The sequence below is a fragment of the Hylobates moloch genome, unplaced genomic scaffold (genome assembly GCF_009828535.3).
Source record: "Hylobates moloch isolate HMO894 unplaced genomic scaffold, HMol_V3 SCAFFOLD_15, whole genome shotgun sequence".
NCBI lineage: Eukaryota > Metazoa > Chordata > Mammalia > Primates > Hylobatidae > Hylobates > Hylobates moloch.
In genome coordinates, this window is record NW_026652290.1 from 44,612,370 (window position 1) to 44,628,641 (window position 16,272).

A 16,272-nucleotide genomic window follows, 5' to 3' on the forward strand; every position below is an offset into this window, starting at 1 on the left:
TGTCAGTACCGTTTCTGTCCTGTGATCAATTTAGATTTTACTCCAAAATGTCTCTCAGTGAGGGGTTTTGTCTTAGAAGGAAGCTTCTTTCATACTAGAAGAAAACATAGGGTAAATCCTCCATGACATTGATCTGGGAAATTATTTTTAAAGATGTGAACCCAAAAACACAGACCACAAAAGCAAAAATAGACAAATAGGATTACATTAAACTAAAAAGCTTCTGCACAGCCAAGGAAACGATCAAGAGTGAAGAGACAACCTACAGAATGAGAGAAAATATTTGCAAACCATACATTGATAAGGATTAATATCTAAAATATATAAGGAACTCAAACAACTCAATAGCAAGCAAACAAATAACCCAATGTAAAAATGGGCAGAGGGTCTGAATAGATGTTTCTCAAATAAAGGAGGAAGCTTTATTCTGTGAACATCCAGAGTGTGCAGCACCCAGAGTGTCCCTGCACATCAATCTTGCAGCATCATTGTCAATTTGCTGTCACCCACAAATTGATCCCTGCAGAATCTCCCTTAATTCCAGCTGTTCTCAGACAGGCTCTCCATGCTTTTTAGCGAGCACCTGTTGGTGATTTGGGTGTTTTCATATCCTCAGGGATGTCAGATGTTGTCTGTGGATCTTTAGATTTGCCATCTTATTTGCTGTGTTTTATGTGAGGACTTAGAGAGCCCAACAAACTACACTGCCACCACCACCATTTTTCCAGAATCTCAAAAATCTTAATGAAGTTTCTACCATAATAATAATACATATTCTTTCAAGTTACATTGCCTTCCTCTCTCTGATCTTCCTGCCTCCCACTTATCAGAATCCTTGTGATTATATCAGGCCCCCTTGGAAAATCCGGGATAACTTTCCCACCTCAACCTCCTTAGTGTAATCCCATTCACATGATCAGTTGATATTGACATTATTATGTTCCCCCATGGCGGTGTAGAGGCTGCTGGATCCTTGGCTCCAGTTCTGAGTGCAAGATCCATCAACAAGGCTTTACATCCTGGGGTGGAAAGTATCGAATAATCTACATATATGATCTGGAATCCTTCTGTAAAAAATATGTGTCCTTTCTCCCTCATTAATTTTATTCAATCATTCATTTATGGCATAGACTCATGGACTTTTTTTTTTTCTTTTTTGAGACGGAGTCTCGCTCTGTCGCCCAGGCTCCAGTGCAGTGGCGCGATCTCGGCTCACTGCAAGCTCCGCCTCTCCGATTCACGCCATTCTCCTGCCTCAGCCTCTCCGAGTAGCTGGGACTACAGGCGCCCGCCACCACACCCGGCTAATTTTTTTGTATTTTTAGTAGAGACGGGGTTTCACCGTGGTCTCGATCTCCTGACCTCGTGATCCGCCCGCCTCGGCCTCCCAAAGTGCTGCGATTACAAGCGTGAGCCACTGCGCCTGGCCGACTCATGGACTTTTATACTTTGGGATATAGTCTAATACTAAATTTTTAAATTTTGTTTTTCAAATGGCTTCAGTTTTGGCCATTGGGAGCTCTTTCAGGTTGGTTGCTGTGTCCCTTTGATTTACCTCCATCATTGTGTGTGTGTGTGTGTGTGTGTGTGTGTAGAAAGCCCTATTGCCATTTGCCCCCCAACATTGTGTTTTTTGAGTACTTTCTGGCACTACAAGACACTCCATGCTTATGGTATATTTTCCCTGTCTCAGCCCTAGAATCAGCCCTGGTTCCTTTCATTGGAGAAAGATATCTGGAAACCAAGATCTGGGTGCTTGGTGTGCTCTTTGTAATAGGTATCACTGCCAAGCCTTCTTGGTACACAGAGTTAGAAATATATCTATGTATACCAACATATATATACACACACATATGTATATACACACACACATACATACCTACAATCATTTCTGCATCTGTCTACCTGGATATATAAATAAACATGAGTTCATTCTAATGTCTGATTTCAATCCAGTACCACAGGATTCATTCTGATCTTGTGTAGTCTTATTTGTAACTTCTTTTTCTGACTACGATAAATCTGGCTTCCATTTTTTAAAGCATTTATTTATTTATTTATTCACTCATTCATGCATTCATCCATAGTATAATGTAATTCTGAATTAGTAACACATATCCCCACGTGAAACAAATTTATAACTAGAGTACAGTATTCATGTCACATTTTTTTTTTTTGAGATGGAGTCTGGCTTTTTCACCCAGGCTGGAGTGCAGTGGCACAATCTCGGCTCACTGCAAGCTCCGCCTCCCGGGTTCATGCCATTCTCCTAACTCAGCCTCTCCGAGTAGCTGGGACTACAGGCGCCCGCCACCACGCCCGGCTAATTTTTTGTATTTTTAGTAGAGACGGGGTTTCACCGTGGTCTCGATCTCCTGACCTCGTGATCTGCCCGCCTCGGCCTCCCAAAGTGCTGGGATTACAAGCGTGAGCCACCGCGCCCGGCCTCATGTCACATCTTTTCATCTTTAGCCTTAGTTTCTACTCAAAGCACCATTTTTAACATTACTTAGGTCATCGTTTTACCCTATGTCCTTCAGTAAAGTTATGTCATATATTTCTAATATAGTTAGATTCATTTGTCACAATCTGCTTTCCATCCTTGTATTGCCCATATTCGGGTTGATATTTTAAAATTTCATACATTACAGTTTATTCTTTGTGGTATACAGTTCTGTGAGAGTGGACAACGCACAGTCATATACCCACCACCCCAACACCATGCAAAACAGTTCCATCACACTAAAAATTCCCCCGTGATCTCCTTTGCAATCAGTCTCTACACCCCCTGACAACCCCTGGCAACCGCTCAGCTGTTTTCCATCATTATTGTTTGCCTTTTCCAGAATGTCATACAAATAGAATCTTTTTCCCTTGATCAATTGCTCATTCATTTTCATTCCTGAGTAGTATTTGATTATACAGTGATTGTATAGATATACCACTGTTTTACTTTTTTCTTTCTTTCCTTTTTTTTTAGAGACAGGGTCTTGCTATGTTGCCTAGGCTGTCCTCAAACTCTTGAACTCAAATGATTCTCCCTTCTCAGCCTCCTTGGTAGCTGGATTATAGGCACACACCACCTCGCCTGACTGTTTGTCTATCCATTCACTTATTGAATGATATTATTACTGCTTCCAGATTTGTGTTAATAATGAATAAAGCTGCTACCAACATTTACATGCATGTTTTTATGTGCATATAAGTTTCAAATTCTTTTAGGTAAATACCTAGGAGTGTGATTGCTGGATCATATGCTAAAGCATATGCCTAACTTTATAAAAACTACCAAATTGTCTTCCAAATTGCCATATTGCATGCCCACCAGCAATGAGAGTTCTTGCTGGTTTGTGCCCTTAATAGCACTTGGCTTTGTCACTTTCTTGGAATGTGTGACGTCCCTCACATCAGCACCTATTCTTTCTAGGGAAGCCATTGCCCTAGAAACATACTCTGGAACTGAAACTTCCCTTATGGCAAGAGCTGAAGCAAGAGTCATTCCTATTCTTAAATCCAGGTCTTTATTTTTCCTGTGCAAATATGAATGCAGGCATAACTAATAGTTAAGGCTTTTAAAATATATACATTTTGGGGAGGAAAAGAGGAGAGAGAAAGAGGAAGAAAGAAGGAAGAAGAAAGAAAAAAGGAAAGAAAGAAGAAAGGAAAAAGGAAAGAAAGAAGAAAGACTCATCTTTGGGTAATTTGCAACATGTTACACAAGTGAAGGATGGAATTTGAGGTCATAATTTGCAATCACAGAACTCAAAAATATAAATCTGTTATAAAAGGTTAATGAAATTATATTTAATGGGGTTTGTTTTTTAAAAAAGCTAATTTCTGCAATCTTTAACCTTCCATGAGCCAAAAGTTTGCCTCGGGATGCAATTCCAAGGGATCTTGAGGCTTCCTCTTCATGAGTGAATGGGCAGTTTGCAAAGATATGTTCCTAATGGTCTAATCTTCTAAAACTCTTAGTTGTCAGCTTTTTTGGTTTAGGACACCATTCCAGCCTTCAATCTAAAATGCTCTCCCTGTACATAGCTCTCCTCCTTGAGTTAGAATAGGTCACCTAGGGCCCTGACTCAAGAATGGAGGATAGGGGCTGTCTTTGAATCTCTTTGGCAAGTGAGAAGGAGGGGATGTCTCTTCTCCTAACTGAGATGCTTTTTTCTGTGAAGCAGATTCTGGTTTCACAGTGGCTGAACAGCAAGGAGGCTGGATTTGCTTCACAGATTTTAAGTGACCTCAAATGGGGCAGCCTCTTTCCATCCTACAGAACTTTTTTTTTTTTTTTTGAGTCGGAGTCTTGCTCTGTCACCCAGGCTGGAGTGCAGTGGTGCGATCTCGGCTCACTGCAAGCTCTGCCTCCCAGGTTCATGCCATTCTCCTGCCTCAGCCTCCCTGGCAGCTGGGACTACGGTGCCCGCCACCCCGCCCGGCTAATTTTTTTGTATTTTTAGTAGAGACGGGGTTTCACCGTGTTAGTCAGGATGGTCTCAATCTCCTGACCTCGTGATCTGCCCGCCTCGGCCTCCCAAAGTGCTGGGATTACAGGCGTGAGCCACCGCGCCTGGCCCCATCCTACAGAACTTCTACTTGCCATAGCACTCCCAAAGGCCAGGGTTTCTAGGGCCCCAAAGAACACACAAGGTGATACCAGAATCAGAAATATGCCTCAAACTGTCGTGCGTAAGTCTGAATTTTAGTCACTATGTTGTACCTTCAGCTTCCTGTTATATACTCATTATCAGGTGGTGGTGGAGTGAAGTTGGAGAGGAGAAAGGTGACTAAATAATCTTTCATTTATAAGAAAATTAGATTAAAAAGCCTAAAAACGCCTTGTGGATTCCGTTAAAAAGTAATGAGAGTCCTGTGTGCACATTTTCATATACTTGGACTGGGGTACCTTGCACTTTGCAAAGCCCTACCTGGTGCAATGTTTCATGCGGACTTCACAATCAAACCTGGCACTTCACTGGGACTGAGACAAAAAGTCCCATTTTCTAGGTGAAGAAACAGGCTCTCTCAGGCAGTCACACAGCTTTCAAAGGGTGAGTAGAGCTGGAATTAAACCCTGACCAAATTCCATGCCACACAGCTGCGGCCACATAGCGTCACCCTGACAATTGACCCTGTGAAGCAGGAGGCAGGTGCTGCATTTTCACTGTTGTTTGTCCTCTGTTTTTGTAGCATCCCCGGGAACTTCCCCATCAGCCAGGGGCTTGTCCCCACCACCCTTCACCTGGCTCTCCAGTTGGCTGAGACGCTGCTTCATCTTCATCTGGGTGGCGTTGTACTCAGCCAGGAGGCGTGCAAACCTGGTCTGCAGGGTGTCCAGGGAGGATCCCAGCTGCTCCACCTTCATCTCAAGGTCCTTGGGGTCCGCCCCCGCCCTGGCCAGCTCCTCATCGATCAGATTGTCTTTCATCAGGATCTGCCGTCCTTTCTCCTCCAGGGCCTTCTTGGCTTCGGGGTACTCGGTGAGGGCCTCCATGAGATCGTCCTTTGAGAGGCAGAACAGGTCTGAGTAGCCAATGCTGCGGATGTTGGCCGTCCTGCGGTTCCCCGACTTGCTCCCCTTGATGTTCAGAATGCTGATCTCCCCGAAGTAGCTGCCATCACTGAGGACCACGAACTGGGTGACCCCATCATCAGCCACCACGGCCAGCTTGCCCTCGTTGATGATGTACATCTCCTTCCCAATGTCCCCCTTCTTGCAGATATAATCCCCAGGGCTGAACACAGTGGGTCGCAGCTTCAGCACCAGCTCCACCAGCAGCCCCGCCTCACAGTCCTGGAAGATGCGAACCTTCTTCAGTGTGTCCAGGTGCACGTTGATGGCGATCTCAGCCTTCAGCTTATCTGGGAGGCTCTTGAGCACCTCCTTCTCATCCACCGTCTTCTTGTTGGCCCACAGGTAGTCAAACCACCGGATAACCCGCGTCTCCAAGTCCTTGGTGACCTTGCGGAACTGCATGTACTGCTTGATGGAGTCAATCTTGGCCTGGAACTCTGCCCGCGAGGCGTTCATATTCGAGATCATGGAGCCCACATTGCCCACAATGGTGGCAAAAATCAGAACGCCCACCAAGAAGTCTATGACCACAAAGAGATACTCCTCATCTTTCACAGGGGGTGGGGTCTCACCGATGGTGGTAAGGGTCAAGGTGGACCAGTAGAGACTGTAAATGTACTTCCTGGAGAGGCGCCCATGCTCTGGGATTGAGATGTTTGGGTAGACCCAGGAGTCTGTCCCAAAACCAATGAACTTGGAAATGGCAAAGTAGATGCAGGCATTCCAGTGGATGATGATGAGAATGTACAAGACCAAGTTCCCAATCCTGAACATATTGGGGTAGTTGGTCCTTGTCTCTGTGCGGTCAAAGAATTCAAAGAGCCGGGAAAACTTCAGTAGGCGGTTGAACCTCACTTCTGGGTAGTTTATGCCCACCTTTAAGTAAGCCAGGTCGGTGGGGACCAGGGACAACACATCCAGCTTGAACTGCGTGGTCGCCTTGTAATGCTGCCACAGCCTGTTGGTATCACTGACCATTAAGCCTTGCTCGAGAAAACCTAAAGAAGAAGATGGAGGTCACTTGGGCATCACAGAGGCTGACTTTTTTTGACCATAGTACAAAGAAACATATTTTACCTCACAGCTACACAGTATGCAGTGATACATATATAATAGAAATGATTTCAAAAACAACACTTACCATTACTACAGGAAATGCACTCTGATATTTTCTATTCTATGAGGTTCTAATCTATTCTATTGAATTTTTTTAAAACATAGGTTGATTGAGTAAATTTAAATATAAATTAGGTATCAGATGATAACAAGGAATGATTATTAAATTTTAAAAGATAAATGGAAATTATATACATATTTTAAAAAAGGATCCTTTAAAATTAGAGATACATATTGTAAATCAAAAAGTGATGGAGGGCCAGGTGCTGTGGCTCATGCCTATAATCCCAGTACTTTGAGAGGCCGAGGCAGGCGGATCACCTGAGGTCAGGGGTTCGAGACCAGCCTGGGCAACATGGTGAAACCCTGTCTCTACTAAAAATACAAAAATTAGCCAGATATGGTGGTGCACCCCTGTAATACCAGCTACTTGGGAAGCTGAGGCACAAGAACCACTTGAACCCAGGAGGCGGAGGGTGCAGTGAGCCAAGATCGCACCACTGCACTCCAGCCTGGGCAACAGAGTGACACTCTGAGTCTTTAAAAAAAAAAAAAAAGTGACGGAGGCAGATCTCAATTGATTTAGAGGTTTATTTTACCAAGGTTGAAGGCACACCTAGGAGAAAGAAACACAAGTCACAGTAGGATCTGTGGCCTGTGCTTTTTCCAAAGAGGGTTTTGAGGATGTCAATACTTAAAGGGGACAGAGCAGGCAGCAGGCAGGAGAGGAGAGAAGAAAGAAAAGAAAGGGTGGGTAGGCAATGAGGCCACCAGTGGTTACATTCTTGTGAGGCTTTGATTAGCACTCGGTTAATCTACATGTGAAAAGAATGGAGTGGAGGAAAAGTAAATTATGCAAACTACATTTTACATAAGATAAAGTAAGCATGTGAAATTACAGCTATCTGGGAAGAAAAGGAAGGCAGCTTTTGCATGACTCAGTTCCCAAGCCTAACTCTTCCCTTTGGCAAAGTGAGTTTGACTTCCCAAGACATTCTATTTTCAAAACGCTAAAGTGCTTACTGCCCGGGGTTTGCTTACGCCAGCCAAGAAAAGGGTGGATGAAACAAAAAAGCAAAAACAAAAACAGGAAAATGAAACAAGAAAAGGGTGGATGAAACAGGAAAAGGAACAGATGAAACAAGATGGGCAGGATGCTGATAACAGCTGGAGCTGGGTGAGGGTACATGGGGATTCATAACACTATTCTCTCTGCTTCTGCATACATTTGAAAATATTAATAATAAAAATGTAAAAAAACACAGGCCATGGCCTCCCAAACTGATTTCACCAGTCAGCAATGAGGCGCAACCTGCCTTTTGAAAACACCTTCCAGGAACACAGCTTTCCTCGGTTGCACGTGACTGTTACCCAAGGAGCTTTTAAAATATATGAAGTTCAGGACCGACCCCCAAAGAATCTGACTGGTCTGGAGATGGGCTGGACACCTAGAGCCAGGGGCATTATGATGGGTGAAATCAATTAAGGAGGCCATGACCTGCATTCTTTTTTGTTTTTTACATTTTCAAACATGCACGAAAGTAGAGAGAATAATAGAATTAATCCTTTTAAAATTGTGGTGAGCATTAGAATTTCCCTGAGGGCTGTGTGAAACAGAGTGCCAGCCTGCAATCCAGAGTTGGCTCCCGGAAATTGGGGGCAAGTCTAGCAAATTCCAGGTGATGCTAGGGCTGCGGGTCTAGGCCACTGAGGCTAGACTGGGGTAGGACGTCCCACTCTGCTCAAACTGAAAATCTAGTGTGCTGTCACAACAAAGAACACCCCACTTCTCAGCCCCCAGTTCTTCTTAGCATTATTTGTCATACATGGGTTACTGAGGGCCTTGATCATTATGTAGCCTCCTGTGCCTCCAGCCTCCTCCCCACTTCTTTAAGATGTCTTCTCTCAATTCTAATGATGTTTTCCTTGGAGTGTGATTCCTGTGCTTCCCTCTCTCCCAGCTTCCTGCTGAATCTTGGGTTGCTTAGGATACTACCCAAGCACGAGAAGGTGTAGGGTTAATGTCTGAGTCAGGGTGTCTCATCCCACTGAAGCTGGGCTGAGACTAGGGACCATCAGCCCAATGGGCCACTTACAGAGCTCGTGTGTCTGTGGAGTTTAACATGACTGCAGCAGCGGGGCAGATGGCCAGGGCTGGCTAGGTCACCCACGCAAGCCTCAGCCTGTGTATCTGAGGTCTTCTAAGTTATGATGCTAGGCACCAGTGTGGAAGCAAACGGGGGACCAGTCTGGCGTGGCTGGGCAGTGACTGTGGACTTTGGACAAGTCACTTGGTGTCTCTGATGTTGGTTTCTAAATCAGCAAGATGGAGGTAATCATGCCTGCGCTTCTTGTCTCATGCAGTGGTTCTAATGAAGAAGCAAGACGCACTTGAAATGTTTTGTATGTGGAGCCGCACAGAGGTTGGCTACTGTGATCTGCTGGTGTTTACATCAACAGCTATGGCATAGCATTATTTGATCTTTTTTTTTTTTTTTTTTTGAGACAAGGTCTTGCTCTGTAACCCAAGGCCATGACTCCCTATAGTCTTGACCTCCTGGGCTCAAGCAATCCTCTCACCTCAGCCTCCTGAGGCACATACCAACACACCCAGCTAATTTTTTCTTTTTGTAGAGACAAGGTCTTGCTATGTCGCCCTGGCTATTCTGGAACTCCTGCCTCAAATGACCCTTCTGTCTTGGCCTCCCAAAGTGCTGGGATTACAGGTGCCTGCACCCACGCCTGGCCTGGCACAGTTTTTAGTTCAAAAATCTTGGAAACAGGGCCTCTACCAGCTTAGGCAATGTCTTTGTGCAGATTAGAAAAAGATGTCCCAAGGGCACACAGTTCAGCACCTAAGAAATGTGAAGGGGTGAGTATCCTTTCCCATCCCCAACCACAGATAATTTGAAGGAAGTCCTCATTCACCTGGGCCCTATTTCAGAGTTTCATTCTCCACATGTTAAAAGTCCTCTGAAAGCCACAGAGTAGCACGTCCTGTGTCCTCTGACTGTCCGAGAAGAGAAACTCCAAGATCGACTGAGCTCTCCTTCCCGCTCACCTCAGTGTCGAGTAGTGAGGGCTGGAGGGGTCCTTTGAGATTGCAGTTCGGTCTGCTTATTTCTTTTTTTTCTTTTCTTTTCTTTCTTTTTTTTTTTGAGACAGAATATTGCTGTGTCGCCCAGGTTGGAGTGCAGTGGCGTGATCTCCACTCACTGCAACCTCCACCTCCCAGGGTTCAAGTGATTCTTCTGCCTCAGTCTCTCAAGTAGCTGGGATTACAGGCACATGCCAGCAGGCCCAGCTAATTTTTGTATTTTCAGTAGAGATGGGGTTTCACCATGTTGGCCAGGCTGGTCTTGAACTCTTGACCTCCAGTAATCTGCCTACCTTGGCCTCCCAAAGTCCTGGGATTACAGATGTGAGCCACTGCACCTGGCCTGGCCTGCTTATTTCAGAGGTGACAAGAACAAGGCCCAGAGAGACAGCCTGACTTGCTCAAGGTCACACAGCTTGTTGGAAGAGCAGAGCCCAGAGCTTAGGTGTCCTGGCCCCTGCTCAGCGTCCTGTCCAAGGGTTCCATGTAAAGGGGCTTGAGGCCGCACCACCTACCCTCACTGTCGGAGGTCCCCAGACCTGCCTGGCCTGTCATGGTCAAAGGTAGGTAATGTCCCATCCACCGTGCTGGGTCTCCCGGAACACTCCTGTGGGCGCCATGGTCCCCTCCCCAGGCCCGGGGCACACTCACCTGTCCGAGCTCGCACGAGCACATCCAAGACATACAGGACATCTGCCGAGTAGTCGAGGACCAGCCATAGCATCAAGTACTCAGACTGCAGCTCATCGAAACAGGCCCTAAAGAAGCCATGTGGGAGAAGGATGGCTGTGCGTGTGTTTCTGGAGCATGGACCACCCACATGTGGGCACTGGCTCTGTGCTGAAGATGCTGGATCATGTAATATGGGAATGGCCCAGCCTGCGGTGTCACTACCTCAGTGTCATCACCCCAGCTTCTGATGAGGTGTCTCTGAGAAGCTTTTCTGTCCCACAGTCACAGAACTCCTGAGAAGAGCTGGGATTGACCCCAAAGAGCGGCCCCATTGCCTCTCAGCAGAGAGCTACAAGATCCCAGGAGGTACTGTTTTCCAGGCCACACTGGCAGAGTCAGGTAAAGGAGCTAAAGACCTGCCCTTTCTGGGGTCAAAGTTCAACAAAATAGGAGAATTTCCGAGAGATTAACAATGGAACAGACAGTAAATATTTTCTACCTTCTCCATCTTTCTGCTGTTTCCCACACAGGCAGCACCCCCAGCTCTCCTCCTAGCCTCACGGGCACAGCAGCCTGCCCTTGCTGCCCATCTGCAGCTTGCTCAGCACCCCAAAGCCTCCTGCCCACCTGGAGGAGGACAGTGCCCAGCCCTGCCTGCCCAGAGCCCGTGTGCAACAGAGAGCAGCAGCTTGCCCAAGCACCCCATCCTGCCTGCTCACTAGGACAGGCTCCAAGTTGTTCCACTTTTCACCTGCCCTGCAAGCCCTCCAAAGAGCGGGAGATCACCCTTTGCTCGAATCATCGAAAGCTTCTGCTTCCATGTGGATGGCATCCCTGACGTGCGGCATCATCTGGAATGCCCCAAAACTCATCGACTAGCCTCTCAGAGCAGTGGCTCTCTGTCTTGCAGGCTTGCTCAGGAGCGCCCCAAAGCCCACTGCCTACTCTCAGAAGGACAGGCAGGACTCGCCTCTGCATCCTCATTTTGTGTACTGGCTCTGGAGAGCCCCAAAGGCATCGTCTCCTCTCACATGCATCCCAGTCCCACACATCTCAGAAGAGACCTGCCTCTGCACACCTGTCCTGCACACTTGCTTGGGAAGTCCCATAAGCCCTCCCATGTACCCACAGAAGAGCAACAGTGTACCCTACATCAGTGTCCTGGAGCAGGCCTGCTGGGAAGGGCCACCAAACCCCATCCTTACCTAGAGAGAGCAGCAGGTCATCCCTCCTCCATGCCCTGCAGCTTGCAGCCTGCAGGCTTCCTCAGAAATGCCCCAAAGTCCCCACCAGCCCCCCAAGCAGCAGCTTGTCCTGCATCCTTGGTGGACAGCATGCTCAGGAACATTCCCTCTGGTAGCCCTACCCTGGAGGCGTGCTCAGAAAAGCCCAGGCCCCTGGCTTCCCCTGAGAGGAGCAGCATCTCGTCCCTGCATTCACAAAGAGCAGGTTTCCTAGGAGAGGCCCTCAATCCCTCTTCTGCTTATTAGAATAGTAGTAGAGGCCGGGAGCAGTGGCTCACGCCTGGAATCCCAGCACTTTGGGAGGCCGAGGTGGGCGGATCATTTGAAGTGAGGACTTCAAGACCAGCCTAGCCAATATGGTGAAACCCCGTCTCTACTAAAAATATATATATATATATGAGCCAGGCGTGGTGGCTCATGTATGTAGTCACAGCTACTCAGGAGGCTGAGGCAGGAGAATCGCTTTAACCCAGGAGGCGGAGGTTGCAGTTAGCTGAGATCGCACCACTGAACTCCAGCCTGGGTGACACAGTGAGACTCTGTCTCAAAAAAAAAAAAAAAAATAGTAGCAGCTTGTCCCTGCCTCCCTACCCTGCTGCATGTTCAGAACCACCCACTTATCCCTCCAAAGAGAAGCAACTGCCCCTGCATCCTCCTCGTACAACTCACTTGAGGGCGCTCCACAGTGCCGAAACTCTGGCTGTCCACCTGAAGCTCAATTCCCCACCCATGCTTCAGAGCACCCTGATGGTCCTCTTGGGGAACCTTCTATTTTTAAAAGGAGAAACTGACACACAATAACTAAGTGGTGGCCGTGAGGGATGCAGGCCTCAGGCCTCCCGAATGAGAGTTGGAGCTCTGGCTCCTCGGACTGGTGCCCTGGTTCCCCCCTTTCTGCTGCACCTTCCACCCCTGTCGCTTACCTGCAAATAAGCAGACACCAGTTATAGAAGACGGGCAGGGCGATGGCGGTCAGCCAGCGGTAGTACAGGTTGCTGGACGGGTCCACCACGATCGCCTCCTTCTTCTTCGTCTTCTTCCTGAAAACCCACACATACACAAACAGCGCACTGTGCTCCAAGACTGTAGCTTTGGAGGGTTTTAGAGACCTTAGGGCAATTTCAGGCTGAAGCCCAAGATGTGGCTGTCCACAACAGGGTCCTCTTAGTCTCAAGGGAGTTAGTTACACGGGGAGTCCCCGTAGGGGAAGACAGGCCAGGAGGTAGGGTAGACTCCAGAGGTCCTTCTCTCCCAGCTCAGTCCCAGGAGGTCACGGTCGACTATAAGCTAATGGTGATGACATTCCCATGTGCCCACAGCAACATCCACACCCTTCAGGATGCTGAGAATGAAAACGCAGCATGGCAATGTCACAGAGGTCTGCTAAAGTCTGGGGAGCTTCCAGAAAATGCTGATTCCCAGGGCCCACTCACCTCTTCCAGGGCTGGGCCTGGAAATGTGCATTTAAGCATTGCCTGGATAGTTCTGAGGCAGCTCCTCTCTGGACAGAGTTGGGGAGCCCCACAGTATTCCCTCGAGAACCCTCTCTACCTCCCTCACTGTGTTTGTGCAGACGTTGTAAATGCTCATTTCCAAGGGCTTGCATCACACCTCTCCATCAAAAGCCTGGGAATAACCTGTTATGTGGGCCCGCACTGAATGAAATACATAGCTTAGAGTGCTTAACTTTTATTCTTAGAATTTCCCGCAGACTCAAGTTTACAGGCTGTACTGGAGACTGCCTTTTCGTTGGGTCCATGTGTCCCCCCTGTCATCCCATGTGACCTACGCTGGCCCAGGCCTGCAGAGTGCTCCTGTGCCCCATCGGAGACCCCAGTGACTTCCTGCCTTCACCTGGATGCTGCAAGTGCAAGGTCACTCACTGACGGGGCTTCGGGACATTCCCAACAGCTCTTATCACCACTGAATTTTGGTGAAAGTTTGTGAACATTACCTCTTCCAGTGCCCCAGAGAAGCCCTCAGCCTACGTGTGGCCGGCCCACTTGTGAGGGCAAACGAAATACTTCGGGTGGGGGGCACATGAGCAGGCTCACAGGGACAGGCCCCTGTTGCCCACCGGAAGCTGCAGACAAGCAACTCTCTTTACTTGTAAGCCCCCCTTGAGTTCCCAGAGCTCGAAGAGGATTCTTTCTGCAAGATGGGGGCTTCACATGGTCTCAGGAGGCATGGTCTGCAGCCTGGGATCGACTTTTCCTCAGCTCCAAGCACCCTCTCCCCTCCAGGGCCGACGCTAAGGCCCCCTGATAGCGTTGCTCCAAGATACCCAGCCCTGGAGCCCTGCAGGGAGGGGTCAGGCCTGCTGGGACCATGGCACCCCGTCTTTAGAGGCAGCTTCCTTCAGTACTTCCTCCTCTTGTTTTAGGTAGTTTTTCTCTCTTCTTTTTTTCTCTTCCTTTTCTGCCTTGCTGCTGGATGATGCCGGGGGACATTTAGCAGACTTCACATATCAAGGACATTACCAAGTGGAAGGGGCAAGCTGCAGCGTCCTGGAGAGACGGCGCGGCGTGCGGCGTCGTGGAGACGTCCCGGAGAGAGGGCGTGGCATGCGGCACCGTGGAGAGAGGGCGTGGCGTGCGGTGACGTGGAGAGAGGGCGTGGCGTGCGGCGACGTGGAGACGTCGTGGGGAGAGGGCGTGGCAAGTGGGTGCTTCCAGCGCATTGGGATGAAATGGGGTTATTGATTTGTTATTATTATTCCTGAAGCGTGAGGTAAACCACCCCATTGAGTATACACTGAGAAATTAATGGCTCAGTCTAATGTTCTACAATTTCTGATCTACTTTCAGGAGCTCCTGGGAAGTCACAAACAGCCAGAGACTGGAGACGTTTTGAGGTAGTAGGACATAGACCCAAATCCACACATTTAAGTTGGGAAAGTTACTCGGAGTTTTGGAAATCCCACGCCAGGCTCTGTTCTGAATGGAAGGGTGTGGCCTGTCCGTTGTTCTTGAAACCTGTCTCTGGATCAAGTGAAAACCGGGGCCTTAATGAGAAAGCCAGTGAGCAGAAGGGAACCAAAATTCGAAGAGGCGGGTCTGTGACGCATGCAGTGGCAAATACGTGTCGTCGCAGGCTCGCAAATGTGGCTGAGTTCAGAAACGCCTTCAGACTTTGCTGGGCTGCGAGGCGGTTCAGGCAGTGTCCTCAGGATGGTCCTGTGAGTGCAGGTTTTTCTTCAACATACGACTTTACACTGCTCCCTCTTCTTTACTGGGTGTCTTTTAAGAGCTAGGAACTCTTATAAAGTTATCTAATGAATACATGTAACATTTCTTCAAGGCAGGCAGTAATGCCCCATTGAATAGTTGAAGAAACAAAGGTTGCGGAAGGGACAACCCCTGAAATCCCCTTTGGGCCCCTCTGATTTCTCTCTTCCACACGCTGAAGGAAGGCATGGGTTGAGAGATAAATTCTGCTAATTAAACACTTATTGAAAAAGATCCATCCACAATTACCTAACACTTTCTATGGAAATAATCAAGGCTGTGTGCAAGGCGTGTGGAAAAATAATCACCGCCATTATTCATGACAGTCAAAAAGGGAGAGCCGCCGAATCACACGACCGTGCAGGCTCATCCTCAACGGTGAATTCTACATGACCACTTAAAACGCTGTTTCAGAAGAGCTAGTGACATGGGAAAATGGTTCCTAATATTTTGCTAAGTTAAGAAGCAGACTACAAAAGAGTTTACCATAATAGCTGGATCAGTTTTCTATTTCTGCCGGAACAAATTACTGCAAACTTACACAACATAAATGTATTATCTTGCAGATCTGTAGGTCACAAGTCTGCTGTGGATCTCACCAGACTAAAATCAAGGTGTTGACAGGGCTGCCATCCCCCAGAGGCTCTAGCGGGGCTCTGATTCCTGCTCATCTGGATCTTGAGCAGAATCCAGCTTCTTGAGATTGTGGGGCTGAGGTCCCTATTTCCCTGCTGGCTGCACCTTTCGAGGCTGTGGCTTCCTTAGCTCGGGTCCCCTTCCTCCATCTTCAAAGCCAGCAGCGATGGGTCGAGTCTCCCTCACGCTGTGACTCTCTTCTTCTTCCATTTACTTTCTCTGACCCACTCTTCTGTTTTTAAGGACTCATGTGATTACATTGGGCCCACCCTGATAATCCAGGATAACCTACCTGTATTAGTCTGTTCTCATGCTGCTAATAAAGATGTACCCAAGAGTGGGTAATTTATAAAGGAAAGAAGTTTAATGGACTCACAGTTCCACATGGCTCGGAAGGGCTTGCAATCATGGCAGAAGGCAGATGAGGAGCAAAGTCACATCTTACATGGCGGCAGGCAAAGAGTCTGTGCAGGGGAATTCGTCTTTATAAAACCATCAGATCTCGTGAGACTTATTCACAGCATGGGAAAGACCCGCCCCCATGATTCATTTACCTCCCACCAGATCTGTCCCAACACATGGGAATTAGAGGAGCTACAATTCAAGATGAGATTTGGGTGGGGACACAGCCAAGTCAAATCATTACTTATCTCAAGGACCTTGAATGTAATCACATTTACAAAGTCCCCTTTGCCATATAAGGTA

The 16,272-nt window shown here is 47.7% G+C and overlaps 1 protein-coding gene across 1 annotated transcript in view; it reads right to left on the reverse strand.

The window, feature by feature from the left end:
- Positions 1 to 4,638: 4,638 nt before the first annotated feature.
- The window catches only part of CNGA3 (cyclic nucleotide gated channel subunit alpha 3), a 46,719-nt gene continuing 35,085 nt past the window's right edge, over positions 4,639 to 16,272 (reverse strand). The window contains exons 6-8 of the mRNA XM_032177380.2: positions 12,628 to 12,744; positions 10,440 to 10,546; positions 4,639 to 6,573 (exon numbers count right to left, since the gene is read on the reverse strand). Of these exons, the coding sequence (XP_032033271.1) occupies positions 5,162 to 6,573; positions 10,440 to 10,546; positions 12,628 to 12,744 (1,636 nt within the window). The 3' untranslated portion in view covers positions 4,639 to 5,161. The remainder of the gene's footprint in view (positions 6,574 to 10,439; positions 10,547 to 12,627; positions 12,745 to 16,272) is intronic.